Consider the following 15,665-nt stretch of genomic DNA (forward strand, 5'->3'; position numbering starts at 1 on the left):
TAAAGAAACATAATGTATTCATAATTTGTAAATAGTAATTTTGTCCTACTCGTTTTCTGTCAGGCATAAACAAATCTTATATAATTCCTGGTGATAATCAAAGTAAATTTGAAGAAACAAATTATATTCTGGCATTATTTGGAACATGCTTTAGAGGACACGGCACACAATCAGCACTTTACATTGCCTAAAGGAAATAATAAAAGGAAATAACATGTACAATTAAAATAGAAACGGCAAAATACTACAATAGAATTATGTGTAAAACAATGAGAATAACCCGATTACTCCATCTAAGAGAGTACACTGAATCACAATTACAATTTTGAAGTTTATAAACAAGGTCTTGTTGATCAGGACAACTTTCTGCTTATCACAGTCACCATAGATCTGTGTCTCCGACACAGAAGGCCTAATGACACCAGTCAATCTAAGGCAGATGGTGAAGAAGCCACAATACTATCCTACCTACATTGTTGTGACACCACTTAAGGCATCGGTGGCATAGGCAGCTCTGTTGATGCTTTCAGAAAGGTCAGCCAAATTAAAAGCGGAAATCTAACCCTGTTCTTTTGACTCTTGGAGGATCTCCTGCTGTAGGCAATCTCTTTCACTGGCAGATTGCCAGCTAACAAGCAGGGATGGAGAATGGTGGCTGGAAGCCCTACTGGCTATTCCAAAGTATTTGTTATAATGGGCAATTAAATGTCAAATGAAAGTGTATCTGTGAATTGGTAAATTGGAAGGCAACACATAAATCGTGTCTTTGGTTTAATCCATGCAATACATATTGTAGACTGAATACGATATGGTGTGTTTTGTGTGTGTGGCACCTAGGTGATGGAGAAGTTTACGTCCCGTCTGACCCAGAACCAGGTGATGAGCCACAAGAACCTGCGCTCTCTCACCAAGTTCCAGATCATCCTGGCCAGGGAGCAGTTCAGGAAGAACCCCCCGCCACATATTAAGGTAATTCCATCATATTCTGTTATTGTATTTAGCCTTTGGTGTTGTGCATTTCACTCAAATGGATTTTAAGATTTAAAGATGTGTTTTGCTTTCTTTTTTTTATGGTTTTTCGTGAGCAATCACCTTTTCTTTCCATATTTTGTAGTATCAGGAGATCTAGTTTTCTATCTTCAAAAAAATTCAGCTCCATGTATGCATTTGCAGTTGTATACTTGTACATGACCAATATAACCCCTTATTGAAATCAGCGATCAATAACAAATGATAAAATACTGGCGTCTCGGTATACATCATGATCCATTCAGTAGTAGTTGGCCTTGCTAATATCATAAAACGCCTAACCAGCAGCTCCAAAACACTGTCCGAGTTCTGTTCCCTTCACGAGGATCCAGTTCTTCTCCATTTCCTTTCTGCTGGTGCTGAAGGCTGCTCTGCTCCCTCCGTCTCTCGGCCGTCCTCAGGTCCCCCAGCAGGGTGCGATGGAGGGGGACTTCGCCCTGACCATCAGCCTCTGCCATGGCTACGAGCTGCTGATGCAGATGGGCCTCCGCTCCCTCTTCTTCTTCGTCCAGGGCATCATGGACGGCTCCAAAGGTAGGTCTCAAACAAAAACAAATCCTTAATGATGCTTACTATCCTTCTTGTCTTGCTAGGCTTGGCAATGCCTCACTCACATCTGCTGTATAACGTGTGTGTGTGTGTGTGTGTGTGTGTGTGTGTGTTGCTAGAGATGGCGAGGGCACGAAATGAGTTGCAGAGAACTCCAGTCTTCATGGACCTTTACAAGGAGATGGAAGCTATGTTTATGAAGTCTCCTGCTGGTAAGTGTTTTGCCCCTAATCGGTGGCCTTCAAATTAGAACACTCTTATAGAATATCAACTGACCTTTTTTGATGACGTGTCTACGCATTGTGGATTGCATGAAGTGCTGCAAGACTCATCTCTTTTTTGTATCTCATGTTTAAACATTCAACCTGTTACATATATCTGCTCAACACATGTCTACCTTTTTGATATGACTTGTAGATCCTGACCAGCCGTTCATTTACAGTCATCCCAAACTGAAGAAGCTGGAGGAGGTTGTCCTGCAGCACTTCAGACTATGGGCAGAGAACTCCGCCAACAAGACTGGTGAATCTTCTGTGGCACCAGTTTTATGAGGACCTACGACAGTAGTACAACATTGTTTGAGTTAAAACAATATATATTTTAGGGGGTTCACATTTAGATTTGAGCTGATACTTATAGCTGTTGAATCGAAATCCAAAGTCAAGCCTTATTTCTCTCTCTCTCTCTCTCTCTCTCTCTCTCTCTCTCTCTCTCTCTCTCTCTCTCTCTCTCTCTCTCTCTCTCTCTCTCTCTCTCTCTCTCTCTCTCTCTCTCTCTCTCTTTCACTCTGTTTCTCCTTTTGTCTGTCTCGCTATCTCTCTGTGTGTGTCTCTCTAGAGACCACGTCGGGTTCTGCAGAAGGAGGAGTGAGCACCCGTGTCATGATCTTCTCGTCTTTCCGCGAGAGTGTGCAGGAGATTGCTTCCATGTTGAACCAGCACGTACCGCTGATCAGGGTCATGACCTTTATGGGCCAGGCCTCGGCGGGTAAGGGGGTCAAAGGATTCACCCAGAAGGAGCAATTAGAGGTATGGAGGAAAGCAAATGTTGGGCTTCTGCTTGGCTTTCAAAGCCCCGTTGCGGGCCCGTGCTGCACTGTGTGCATTTCTCACTGAATCCATCACTGTTGTGAACCAGAGTTCATCTGGCCCTTATTCTCCACCAAACAAATGGCAAATTTGAGAGGGAAAATATTTCCTTAGATGATTAGGACATGTATGGATGGGTTTTAGCTACTGTCGGGGCGACCGTAGCTCAGAAAGTAGAGCGGGTTGACTGGTAACCTGAAGGTTGCTAGTTTGAACCCCGGCTCCTACTAAGGAGTGTCGAGGTGTCCCTGAGCAAGACACCTAACCCTAACTGCTCCTGACTAGCTGGCTGTCTCCCTGTGTGGTTGACTCCACCGTCGGTGTGTGAATGTGTGAATGAAAAACTGCAGCAAAATCACCTAAATGTAATGTAAACGTTTTAATGTTTCAGTTAATTTACTTTTGGAAGAGGAAGATGAGTGAAGCCTACAAGGTGACTCTGCAGGTTTAATGGCTAGTCCTATTCCGATACTTTCCAACAAGGACTTTATTAAAGTTTATTTACCCAACACAAATGTCAAACTTGAATTGACTAAGTAAATGAAGACCATTTGTAGAAAGGGTTGTTTCTGGCTTGGAGTGGCCCCAGGGTTTGACTGTTGATGTAGCTCACAAAGAAGGAGCTTGTGTGTCAATATGAGGGCCCTGCTATCCTCAATCTCTTCACATTCCGCGTGTTCATCTTGTTCTTATTGCTCAGTGTTTTGACCAAAACATGGCAGACTTCCAATAGGGCATTTTTAATAGACAGCATGAAAATACAAATCCAAACCTCATTCGCTGCTGTAACTCTGGATGTGGGATTTATCTGGTATCCTTGTACTCGTGTCCCACCCATATGTATATTTTAAAAATCTCCTGGCTCACTGCAGGTCTGCTATCACAGATTTATTAAGTATTTATTCTTGTACATATTGCCATATTCCTTGATTTTAACTGTAGGAAACCTTTCTTTCTTACCGATGTTTCACATGCTGGCAAATTTACCATCCCACATACCACGTACAAAGTTAGCTTTGAGTCCAATCTCCTTCTACCTCACACCTTTACACCTCATTTAGAAAATGGTTTCAGTTCATTTAATTTAGTATTTTTTGCCGTTTTCAAATCCATTGCAATAGTAGCAAGGCTTCAAGACTCAAGAGTTGTATTGGTCACATACATACAAGATATGCTGTGAAATCAAAAGTGGCAGTGCCTGCAGAGATGGTGCAGCATTCAAAATATTAAAATATGGTGACCAATAGAATAAAAATAAGAAATAAAATCACAATTAAAACAAATAGCCCTATATAGAACAACAAATCTGTAACAGTTTAAAAAAGATTAACCAACAGACATCCCTCACACCTTTCATTCAGATATCGCTCCCTCAATCTCCTAGGTGGTGCGTAGTTTCCGCCAGGGGGGCTTCAACACGCTGGTGTCGACGTGCGTCGGGGAGGAGGGGCTGGACATCGGCGAGGTGGACCTCATCGTGTGCTTCGACGCCCAAAAGAGCCCCATCCGCCTGGTGCAGCGCATGGGCCGCACGGGGCGCAAGCGGCAGGGACGAATCGTGGTCATCCTGGCCGAGGGCCGCGAGGAGAGGGTGAGCGTCTGCGTCGTGAGAGGCTGACGATGAGGACCAAACGTTTTCTTCCCTCCCAAAAGAATAATGCTGAAGTTATGATGGTTATTTCCGTGTCATACCACACAAGGGGACCATCCCACACAGGATTACAAGACACCGCTATAACTGCACAAAGAGTGTAGTACATACGCAATCAAAATACATACACTATACAATACAATATACAACACATCCGGCACCGGATGAACATATTCCTCTTTGCCCACGCCTTTTCAATAAAGCCAGCAATCACAAATTTTCTTTATTTGAACAGGCAAGCTATCATATCTGTGTCACGCATATCAATTATTTATTTAATATCGACTTTCTTGAATAACCTTTGTCGCAAATCATGATCATTTTTATTTTTTTACATTTTCAATGACATTGATCTCAAAAAAGTGAAAGTCTATTCTGAATATTTTCCTCAACAGACCTACAACCAGAGCCAAATCAACAAGAACAGCGTGGACAAGTCCATCGTGGGCAACCAGAACAGCTTCCACATGTACCCCAACAACCCCCGCATGCTGCCCGAGGGAGTGACACCGACGCTGCATAAGATGCACATCGCCAGCGGCCAGTTCGACCACGGCGACAGCAGCGGCGGTGGTGGCAGGCGGGACTCGGGAGGGCGGAGAGCCCGCTCAGAGGGCCAGACCCCTCTGATCCACCCCCAGAACCTAGGTCGGTGTGACCGACCCCTCTCACATCCACTTCCCTCGCTTCTGAAGGGAGACACCTGTCATCATTGGGTTTTCTGTGTGCTTCAACTGAATTGGGGACCAAGTTTGCAGAGTGGACATTTTTTCTGGTTTCCTGTGCACACTTGAGAATGCACTATTGATGCACTTTAAGGCATAACACAGAAACATATTTTTCACTTTCCCTGGATGTTTCTTGGACATGTGTATGTTTCGTTATATTTTGGTTTGTGTGTGTGTGTGTGTGTGTGTACGTGTGTGTGCGTGCGTGTTCTTTGACGCGTGCTCTGATACATGATGTGTGTGCGTTGTAGCGGTGTGTCAGAGCAGCGTGAGGTCGGATGGATTCCTGAGCCCGGCAGAGTATTCCCTGTGGGCCTCCACCATGAGGCTGAGGGAGGACGAGGCTCAGCCGACCCTGAGGACATCGCATTTCCTGTCCCTGCCGTGCACTCACACACCCACTGTGAGCTGTCTTCCATTCTCTATTCCTCACTTTAGTTTCTTTATTTTTTCTTTCTTTAATCGTTGGTTCTTTCTTTAATCGTTGGTTCGTTGGTTCTTTCTTTCTTTCTTTCTTTCTTTCTTTCTTTCTTTCTTTCTTTCTTTCTTTCTTTCTTTCTTTCTTTCTTTCTTTCTTTCTTTCTTTCTTTCTTTCTTTCTTTCTTTCTTTCTTTCCTTCCTTCCTTCCTTCCTTCCTTCCTTCCTTCCTTCCTTCCTTCCTTCCTTCCTTCCTTCCTTCCTTCCTTCCTTCCTTCCTTCCTTCCTTCCTTCCTTCCTTCCTTCCTTCCTTCCTACCTTCCATTCCCCTGTCTGAATATTTCATCCTAAAGAATCATATAATAGTGTACTGTAGTGTCTTTTAAAATGGCCTCCTTCCTCCCCCTCTTGTTATCTGAAGACCCCCAGGGCGACAGACTCCCCTGGGAGGGGCCCTGGGGCCAGAGAGTTGTCCTTATGGGAGTGGAGGCACTGGCAGAACCGCGCCCTGCCCACCTACTCGGTGGACCACTCCTCCCGCTGTCGTCACTTCATCCAGGTGATGGAGCTCATAGACCGCCTGCGAGAAGAGAGCCCTGAGGTGAGAACCACGACAGCAGCGGTGAAGAACTCATTGTTCAGAAATCATTTAAATAGATGTTCTTTTAGAAGCATTCTGGCCTTCACTGGCTTAAGATCAAACAACCAGGAGCTTAAGACTTAGCGCTCACTGTCTATACTATTCAACTTTTTACATTCATCTTTCAATGAAAAAACTAAGAATGAACAGTGAAAGAGAAGTCTCGAAGGAGTCAGCTGAGTGGCATGTGAAGGCAGAGATTTTTGGAGCATGGACAAGAGAGTTGTCTGATGCAATGCACAATAAAATCCCAGACACACACACGCACACACAATGCTATATTATTAAACAATGACATAGCTGCTTACTTAGTCATTTAGCAGTATTTTTATCGAAAGCAGCTTAAAATTACTTTTTTATGCAAGTTTCGGGTTCGGCCACTTTTCCAAGAAGCTGTTATTTTCTACATCCATAGTGTTGTGAAATAAATTAATAATAATAATCGTGAAACTGTCAAACCATGGCATCCCGCCGACTAATCGTACCAACAAAATCTATAATCAATCTATAATTTAGTTTTTTTTATTTATATATATTTTATATTTTTTGTTTATTTGTCATTGTAAATGAGGGAAACCTCAATGCCCTATGAGTGTAAATAAAGGTTGGACATGAAATGAAATATGCATCGAATGTGTCTTGCTCAGGGAGGATGCAGTTACGAAAAGGAGCTTCTCCCTCACCTCCACAAGGGGGATGTCATCGGCCTCCTCCAGGATGGACAGGCAGAGAAACCCTCCAAGAGACCAACCAAGATGAACCCCAAGGCCTGCAGCACCAAGAGCAAAAGCAAGAGCTCCAGCCGGTCTGCCAGCGAACTGGAGGGTATCGGTGAGGAGGAGGAGGAGGAGGACAGGGATCACGGCAGAGGGATCAGGTCATTCTCGCCATCGACCACCGTCCGGGGTAAGCCTCTGATGGAAGACGACCCAGATTTCATGGGTTTCAGAGATGAAGAACAGTCAAACCACGACCCCGGAAGGATTCCAGAGACGTGGCATGACTGCATCGTTGAACCCGAGGACGACAACATTTCCGAGAATAATAATCTTTCGTCCCGCTGGGATCTTGTGGGTGAACCACCTCCCAGCATCGGCGACCACGACAATGACCCAGGGCTCGAGGAAAACATTGAATTCCAGGCCACGTTTTACCTACCCAGAGGAGTTCCCGTGGTTTCTTCCTCTCTCAAATCCCTCCCAGAGGAACAGAAATCGGAGCGTCTGAGGGTGATATTGGCCAACGTGGCGGAGCTGCTGTCCAGGTCTCCCCCACCGTTACCCTTAGACTTTGTCATAGAGGAGGACATGTTGGAGATTGGGTCACCTGACCCCTCAATCCCTACCTCACTTCCTCCTTCCCCTGAACAGGTGCTGAGCGAACAGGAAGAGCAACATCAGCCCCTCATCCAGGTCAACTTTGACCTCGATTTAGATGATGATGATGATGATGACGATGATGTCATATATTGTGGGGATGTCATGATGAAGAATGCCGACCCTTGTGCCGACGATGTGTATAATGTTCCCGGTACCTCCAAGCCTATCCTTAATCCTCTGGAACCTGAAATTGAAAGTGTAGCCGACAGCCCGAGCTGGGACGAGGTGTTTGGTTATGAACTGGACCACAATGGACCAAGCGATGAGGTTTTTGTTGATGATGAACTGGGCAACCAGGATTTCAATCAGCAGGTGGATGATCGCGGCAAAGCAGCAAAGTGTACGGGGAGAAGGACTGAAGAAGCGGTCGGACGCCGGGATGGGGATGTGAACGCTGGGAGAATGCCAGCAGGACCCTTGCTCGTTGAGCAGCAAGCCCCGTGTCGAGTGGCCGGGCCGAGTTATGCAACCGCCTTGGACGAGAGCATGGATCTGTTTAGCGACGACGAGGCATTCCTGCGAATGACTATCCCGGAGTTATCCACACCGGAGGAAAGCTTCGCGGCAGACGCATCGCCGCATCCCAAACACCTCGCTGATGGCGTGAAACACACCGAACCAAACATCTCGCATTTTGCGGTGGTGAGTGCATGTGACGCTATAGACTTAACGGAAAGTGTGCGTAGACGACGGGCAAACTGCTCGGAGATGTCTTCTTTCTCTGGTACGAAGCCCATGGCGATCCCAGCGACCCACAGCCTGCCACCCACACACAGAGTCGTAAAAACACCACGACACGGTCACGACAAGACACCGCCTACCGCGTCGGAAACGTCTCCAGACTCATACAACGCTGCACCAAGTGCTCACGGAGCAGACGCGCTTCTTTCACATGCCGAGCTAGGTTGTATCGACGATGCTTCTACCACAGAACAACCAAACTTGGATTCGTTAGACGACTCCTGTGATTTGTTCCCGGTGAACTTTGACCTTGGATATTCTCTGGATGACTCAGAGGAGGAAGCTGTGCAGGAGGAGGATGAGGGTGTGGTAATCGTATCTGTCATGAAGGCCTCACCCCGCTGGAAGGAGCAGGAACTAGGTGAGGTGTGTCCAGCGGTGGCCCTGCCACCCATCCCCGGCTCTTCCACCCCTCTCCACGGCCACCGGCGCAGACCAATCGGACCGGGATCCTGTGGCCGCGGACTACCTACCCCCATAACTCATTCGGTCCCCCGCCGAGAGGGGGAAATCAGTCACATCCTGGCCACGCCGTTGTCCTCTCAGGGCGGGCCCCTCGTGTCCCCCAGCGCATGGGGGACTCTGAGGCGGACTCTCCTCCCCGGTCCTTCGCTCTGCCCGCCGGGCGGTCTGAAGAGGAAACAGCAGCAGGAGGAGGGGGAGGGCCCCAGCAGCGAGGCCAAGAGGCCCAACACAAGCCGGGCGGGAGCATTCGGCATGGAGGACAGCAGGGGAGCCAAGCCTTTGCCCAGCCAGCCTGCCACTGATCCAGGTGGGTTTACCCTTGCAAATAGTTCTTGCTTCCTCTCATGTTTGATGTGATCTGATGTGTGCGAGTGGGTCAGTCTCTTGGATACCCAGTGTAGCCTTTGAGTTTCATGAAGATTCGTTAAGAGTTCTTGTGTCTGGAAAAACTTTTTATTATGCTCTGTATAGAATACAAAGTGCTTGGTGGAAAACGTTTTTTGTAAAGCACTTTGTTTAAAATGGATGAATGTTGGAGCACAATGTAGTTTACCTTTTTTAAAGGATCTTGCAAGATATCAGTCAATTGCCTTTTGCCTGTTTTACCCGGATCCAGAGTTGTTTGGTTCTAAATTCACCATTGTGCATCTTAAACGGGAGTTCGCTGGGTGAGCATTTGATTTTCCGTTAGCCCCTTTCATTGACCTTAAGGGTTACAGTAGCATAGCTCCTGTTCATGTAAGGGCAATTACACTTTCCAAAGATTTCCCAATATGTTCGGAAAAATCTGTGCCTGTTACAACACAAAAAGATCGTCGTTTGTCTACAAACACAGAAGCTATTCAACACCATTTTCGGTGCTGTGATCTGGGTAAGACAGGAAAATGGCAATTCACAGATATTTTCACACATCCCTTTGAGACCAGGCGGTAAAGACCACTATTGCGCTGCCCTGTTCTGCCCAGGTCTGTCCGACAGTGAGGAGGAGGTCCAGATCAACAGGAGAAGACCGCAGGCCAGGGCTAACCCGCTGTCCTCACCAAATGAGGTGGGCCATTGCTTTTGATGCACACTAGCACTGTCAGATAAAATACACATGCTTGACTTGTAAACAAACGCACAATCTGCTAACATTCACCGACATGCAATTGGTTTGTAACATACATTTGTTCAGTGTGCTGTCGCACACTTGTAATATCTATGTCGACACGTTTAGGATCAAACAAGTGATTTGCTGTGAATGAATGTAGCAGACCCTTTTACTCAAAGCAACGCACTGTGGATTTCAGAAAGGGGTATAGGCATCTTGCTAAATGATACTTACAGGTAGACTTTTGGATGTGAGTTAAACACAGTAGACCAGAGTCGACTTTCCTGCTATGATACTGAATCGATAGGACAAATCAATGGCCCATTCCCGACGGACGCTATTATCGACAGGAAAGTCACTGTGAATGTATGGAGTAGTGTTGAAGCTGGCACGGCCTGATGCTTATATATATGCCCCATTTGCCTTTATGATGTTACCAAACCACTCCGGGTCAATGCATTCAACGTAGGAATGCGCGATATAAACGATATACGATATCAACGATAAAAAATGGCCTACGATAGAGATTTTAGTTATATTGCTCTATCGCGATAATGTATGTTTGACGCGATCTATCCATGACTCGCGAAATATAAAGAGCCACGAGCTGCAACCGTCTGCAACGCATCGTCCGCGACCCGCGAATTTTAAAAAGGGCCACGAGCTGCAACCAGCTGCATCGCATCATCCGCGACCCGCGAAATTGAAAGAGCCACGAGCTGCAACCGGCTGCAACGCATCGTCCGTGACCCGCGAAATTTAAAGAGCCATGAGCTCCAACCGGCTTCAACGCATCATCGTCATCTAAGTAAATATGGCTGAAAGCGAAACGGAGGAACTGGTGATTGCGCTCATTTCATGTTCATTTCAAAATGATATGCCTTAATTTTGCACTTGTTGTTGTATGTTTTAATAGCAAGTATCTGTGCACACACTTGGAAGATTTTTCTTTATTTAAAATAGCCTTGCCTAATACTGGACGTATTTCCCTAATTCACAGTATCCGTTTCTTTATTAACAAGACCCCACCAGTTTTAATTTCATTAAGAGAAGTATACGTCATTACACAGAAGATTTCTTTCTTTTTTAAAGTCTCTGCAGCTACAACATTATGTTGTATGATTAGTTTTGCAATAAATGTTCTCAAAACGACATACTAAGTTTCTTTCTTCTTTTGTTTTATACATTTAGCAGTTTGACTTTCCTTAGAGTCTATGTAACCTGTTCTGAAATGGTTCTATTATGATTTATATATCGTTATATATATCGTTATCGCAATAGGTTGCAATGTATATCGCAATATGGATTTTAGGCCATATCGCCCATCCCTAATTCAACGGACACAGAAACACAATGGTACTCCCCCATTTTGAAACCCGGTATGGCCGTCAACCAGGTGGTCAATCAATCCATTACAGAATAGGTTTTAAGGGATAAACAATTATGTAACAACTGTGGCTATCTGATGACTACTTGGGCTTTTCAATTAACTTCCATATCCTGTATCTAGGTGCCAGAAAGTACCCTTGGCAACTGAAGCCGAGGGTCTTATCTGGCCAGCCCATACCAGTGTTACAACACAAAACAATTAGGTCCTCCTTTCCGATGGCAGTGGATGTTAGAGAAAGAAAACAAAAGGGTAAAATGTTATGCGTGTGTTTACGTTTGTATCTTGTGTCTCTGTATGCTGCTGCTGCAGTCCAAGATGTTTAGCCACGTGGATTCCCCCGTTATGGTGAAGAGGAAGAAGGCTGCAGTTCTGAACATAGTAAGATTTGATGTTATATTGTATTGGTATTTATTTGTTTAACATTCAATTTGATCAAAACATTTATTCAAATCACTGAATAAAATTCGATGAATATGGTTTGTCTGTGCTGATGTAAATAATACTGATCAAAATAGTAAAAATTGACCATGTATCTTGTGTCGCTGTGTGCTCCTTCTAGTCGAATACATTTAGTGATTTGGGGAAAATCCTGTTATCGTGATAAAGAAAAATGCTGCATTGCTGAATAAAGTTAGACTTCCTTTGCCTTAGTGTTATGTTAGTTTTTTGCATTATACTACAGCTTTATTCTATACCTTATGGTCAAATCATTTAATATAATGAATATGTTATATCTGTACTCTCTTATCTATATGATGCACCTTTGGTTTTATTAGTTTCAGTCAGTGTTGAACTTCTCCTGTGTGTTCAGTCCGAGGAGGCGCCAGAGGGAGCCACGTCCGACGATGACTTCCAGAACGACTCGACGTTCTCGCACAAGCCCCGCCCCTCAAGACCCACCGGGCCAATCCAACAGCAGGGAAAAACTCAGGTCCGTCTATTGAATTTGTCTAGTCTGCCTATAATTTCAACTGTCACGATAAAAAACCGACCAAAACAACATTTGGATAGTCTAGTCGATGATTGATGAGGAAAATATTTTTTAAACCTCTTAATTCGTTATTCACTTTGTCAGTCGCTGCTTCCATGAAACATGACCTTATTGTTTTGTGTATCTTGGTTCCCATGGTTCCCTTTATCAGAAGACCAAGCGACAACGGGGGGGCCGGCTTTTCCTGGACGAGGAGGCGGCGCTCTCAGAGGAGGAGGGGGAGGGGGTATCTTCTGACGAAGAGGATGGTTACCACCTCAACCGGTCTCTGGAAGGCTTCGTCGTGGACAACTCCAACCTTTCCCAGGGGCTCAATGGTTCGCTGATTAGCTTAACTAGACCCCGTTAGTGTTCAAAGTAACAGTATTATGTGAAGTGCTTACATATTACTGATTGATTTGTATTTGTCGAATGTTATTTAAATCTATGAGCAATTATTAAGAACCCCTTATTTCACGGATTCTAATCTTACACCCCCATTATAAGTACGACCCTACACTAATGTTATGTTGTGTGACTGACACATCTCCACTCAATCACATTCAATGCGTGGAATGTAAAAAAGTACCAATAGGTAAACAAGCAGTAAACAATGCATAACGTCTGCATAACACCTTTTGTCTCTTCTAGAATCTGAGATGCACGGGATGTATCTGAAGTCCCTGAGAAGCCCAGTGGCCGCCAGGCACAGGTTCAAGATGGTCTACAAACCCTCCCACAACATGAACATCTTCTCTCAGGTGCTGAACCACACTCCAACCTTAAAAAGGGGCTCGGAAACATGGCCGGCTACTAACTTTCGGAACCTACATATATCCTCCTTTGCGATGTCATCTATTTTACACGGATGCATGGTGGATGAGTAAGCCTACCATTGGAGGTTTGAAGGCTTATTAATGCATCATACATCTAGGTGGACACTCCCACTGGTGACATCACTATGGGCAGTCACACCTGGAGGTAAAATAGGGGCCGTTTAAGTACAAAGACAAAGCCAGAACAATGCGTTGATAATTAGTGAACGATTCAATTTACAGATGCTTTTATCCAAGCCAACCTAGTGACTTTCATTTATAGAGGCATGTCCTTAAAGAGAAGGCGGGGGTTATTCGTCTTCTTCAGCCTACAGCTGTACTGCAATCCTCGGGGTTTGAACCCTTTCCTGAATCCCGTCTCTTCTCCTCTCACTCTCCCCAGGTTCCCGAGATGGACGAGACCTATGCAGAGGACAGTTTTGTGGTGGGCAGTCAGGAGGAGGAGGTGGTGGAGGAGGAGGAGGAGGAGGGAGGCGCTGAGGATGAGGTGGTGGCTCTCCCAGAGGTCTCGTACGTGGACGGGAGGAAGCAGTACACCACCAGGCGCCAGGTGCTGCTGCACCACATGAGGTCCAAGGCGGGTTCTTCCGGCCGCCGTGGGGCGGGGCACACGGGCGTCCCGCCGAAGCCGGATGAGACCGGCAAGCGGTCACGCATCGTGAAGATTCAGGACTCCAGTGAAGAGGAGGAGGAGAAGGAGGGAGAGGCGGTCGCTGTTGTTAACTCCAACGCCGCCACCCTCTTCAAGCCATCTGCAGTACTAAATGATGTGACCCTGGACAAACCTCCACAACGACAAAATGCTTCCTCCTTCTCTTACTCCTCCTCCTCCTCCTCCAGTATAGCATCGAAGATCTCCTCCCTAAGCAGGAAGGCGCCCCACCCTTCCAGTACGGACTTGTTTAGAGAAAGGTATTCGGTCCTTCTTTTTCTAGCCCATCCTTTACGGTAGCAGACTAATGGACTTATGCAGACTGACATGCTTTACTTCTACCAGCAGGTGTCGCCAGAGGTTAGAAAACCAGGCCCGGTTGTCTGAGGAGCTCGACTTTGAGGAGTCTGAGTCCATGTTAGCCCCACGGAAACCGCCAAAGGTAGCCTCACCAGTCTGAAGAGTCAACCAATAACTCCCTAAAGAAAAACAAGGATGGTGTATTTTGGATAGCTGTGTGTCTATTTCACCAATTGCTGAATTTCAGTTACAAGCTGATTGGTTTTATGTAAATGACAATGGGCATATCACGGCTGTTTTACTGGCTCGGTTAAAATGGTTAAACCAGGGTTGAAACAGCAAGCCTTACGTTAATATGTGAATGTGTATGTTATATGACATGACGCATGTTTCTTCATTAGATCAAGTCGATAATGGACGTGGTGTTGCGAACAGCTCCTTCGATGTACCACAAAACAAACTGATCCATATGATGATGTTATGATGTTTCCTTCCCCAGACGACCACATCCACCCTGTCGTCGAATCCCCAGCCTTACAAGCCCTTCGGTCATGCTTTATCGACGGAAAAGCCCTCCTTGCTTTCCCCTGCCACAACCACCACTGCCCCCACCAACACCATCACCACCCCCACAACCACCATCACCACCCCCACCAACAGTTCCACCACCACCGCTGCCACCGTCTGCATCCTGGTGGACAGCCGCTGCATCAGCAGCAGTGCGGACCTGGTGAGCGGCCTGCGGCAGCACCACTCGGTCAACGTGCACGTGTGCTCGCTGGACAGCAACTACTTTGTGCTCAGCAACCGCATGGCGGCGGAGCGACACACCCTGTCGGAGTTGGCCGGCGTGCAGAACCGGAAACGGCTGGTCACGAGGGTGAACGGCCTGCAGGGCCTGTTCGAGCGCGCCTGCTTCATCGTGGAGAAGGACCCCACCAAGCCAGGTGGGTGGTGTGGCCTCTACGGTCAACAGGGATTTGAGTCAATGCCATCATGGAGAGGATATTTATAATGGAGAACCATTACGCTATACTTTTCCTTTGGCTTACTTTCGTCTGTCTGTCTGTCTGTCTATCTGTCTGTCTGTCTGCCTGTCTCTCTGTCTCTGTCTCTCTCGGTCTCTTTCTGTCTCTGTGTGTCTCTCTCTCTCTCTTTGTCCGTCTATCTGTCCCTCTCTCTCTTTCTCTGTCTCTCTGTCTGTATGTCTGTCTGTCTGTCCCTCTGTCTCTGTCTGTCTGTCTGTCTGTCTGTCTGTCTGTCTGTCTGTCTGTCCCTCTGTCTCTCGGTCTCTCTCTCTCTCTGTATCCGTCTGTCTACCTCAGGCGAGGTGGGGCGTTCGTTCCAGCGGACGCTCTTCTTCGAGGGCACGCTGGCGTCGCTGGTGCAGGCCGGCGTGCGTCTGCTGTGGAGCGACGGCGTGCGGGACAGCGCCCGCCTGCTGGCCGACCTGGCGCAGCTGGAGCAGAGGAAGGGCCAGGCCATCAGCGTGCCCCTGGAGGTCAGAGGTCAGCACCGGCAGCAGGCCCTGCAGTTCTACCTGGCGCTGCCGGGCGTCGGCTACGTGCACGCGCTCCACATGGTCCACAACTTCGTCTCCGTGGCCCAGTTCATCACCAGGTGAGGACATGTGTGTTTCATATCTTGTTGAAAAAACCGGACATTGTCTGAGAATCAGATCCAGTGTCAAACATTAGTCATTTTTATGACGAGAAACTACTGTTTTCTCTATGGGCTATA

At 46.6% G+C, this 15,665-nt stretch overlaps 1 protein-coding gene across 2 annotated transcripts in view; it reads left to right on the plus strand.

The window, feature by feature from the left end:
• fancm (FA complementation group M) overlaps positions 1 to 15,665 on the plus strand; it is a 29,472-nt gene that overhangs the window by 12,837 nt on the left and 970 nt on the right. The window contains exons 5-23 of one of the 2 annotated variants that reach the window (XM_030357008.1): positions 838 to 969; positions 1,431 to 1,563; positions 1,698 to 1,790; positions 1,996 to 2,100; positions 2,416 to 2,606; positions 4,051 to 4,257; positions 4,713 to 4,965; positions 5,297 to 5,448; positions 5,884 to 6,063; positions 6,750 to 8,994; positions 9,653 to 9,735; positions 11,477 to 11,545; positions 11,979 to 12,098; positions 12,310 to 12,475; positions 12,789 to 12,898; positions 13,356 to 13,885; positions 13,971 to 14,067; positions 14,425 to 14,872; positions 15,251 to 15,545. In XM_030357008.1, the coding sequence (XP_030212868.1) occupies positions 838 to 969; positions 1,431 to 1,563; positions 1,698 to 1,790; positions 1,996 to 2,100; positions 2,416 to 2,606; positions 4,051 to 4,257; positions 4,713 to 4,965; positions 5,297 to 5,448; positions 5,884 to 6,063; positions 6,750 to 8,994; positions 9,653 to 9,735; positions 11,477 to 11,545; positions 11,979 to 12,098; positions 12,310 to 12,475; positions 12,789 to 12,898; positions 13,356 to 13,885; positions 13,971 to 14,067; positions 14,425 to 14,872; positions 15,251 to 15,545 (5,609 nt within the window). The remainder of the gene's footprint in view (positions 1 to 837; positions 970 to 1,430; positions 1,564 to 1,697; positions 1,791 to 1,995; positions 2,101 to 2,415; positions 2,607 to 4,050; positions 4,258 to 4,712; positions 4,966 to 5,296; positions 5,449 to 5,883; positions 6,064 to 6,749; positions 8,995 to 9,652; positions 9,736 to 11,476; positions 11,546 to 11,978; positions 12,099 to 12,309; positions 12,476 to 12,788; positions 12,899 to 13,355; positions 13,886 to 13,970; positions 14,068 to 14,424; positions 14,873 to 15,250; positions 15,546 to 15,665) is intronic. The other variant, XM_030357009.1, reaches the window with a different exon arrangement.

The sequence above is a fragment of the Gadus morhua genome, chromosome 5 (genome assembly GCF_902167405.1).
Source record: "Gadus morhua chromosome 5, gadMor3.0, whole genome shotgun sequence".
Classification (NCBI taxonomy): Eukaryota; Metazoa; Chordata; class Actinopteri; order Gadiformes; family Gadidae; genus Gadus; species Gadus morhua.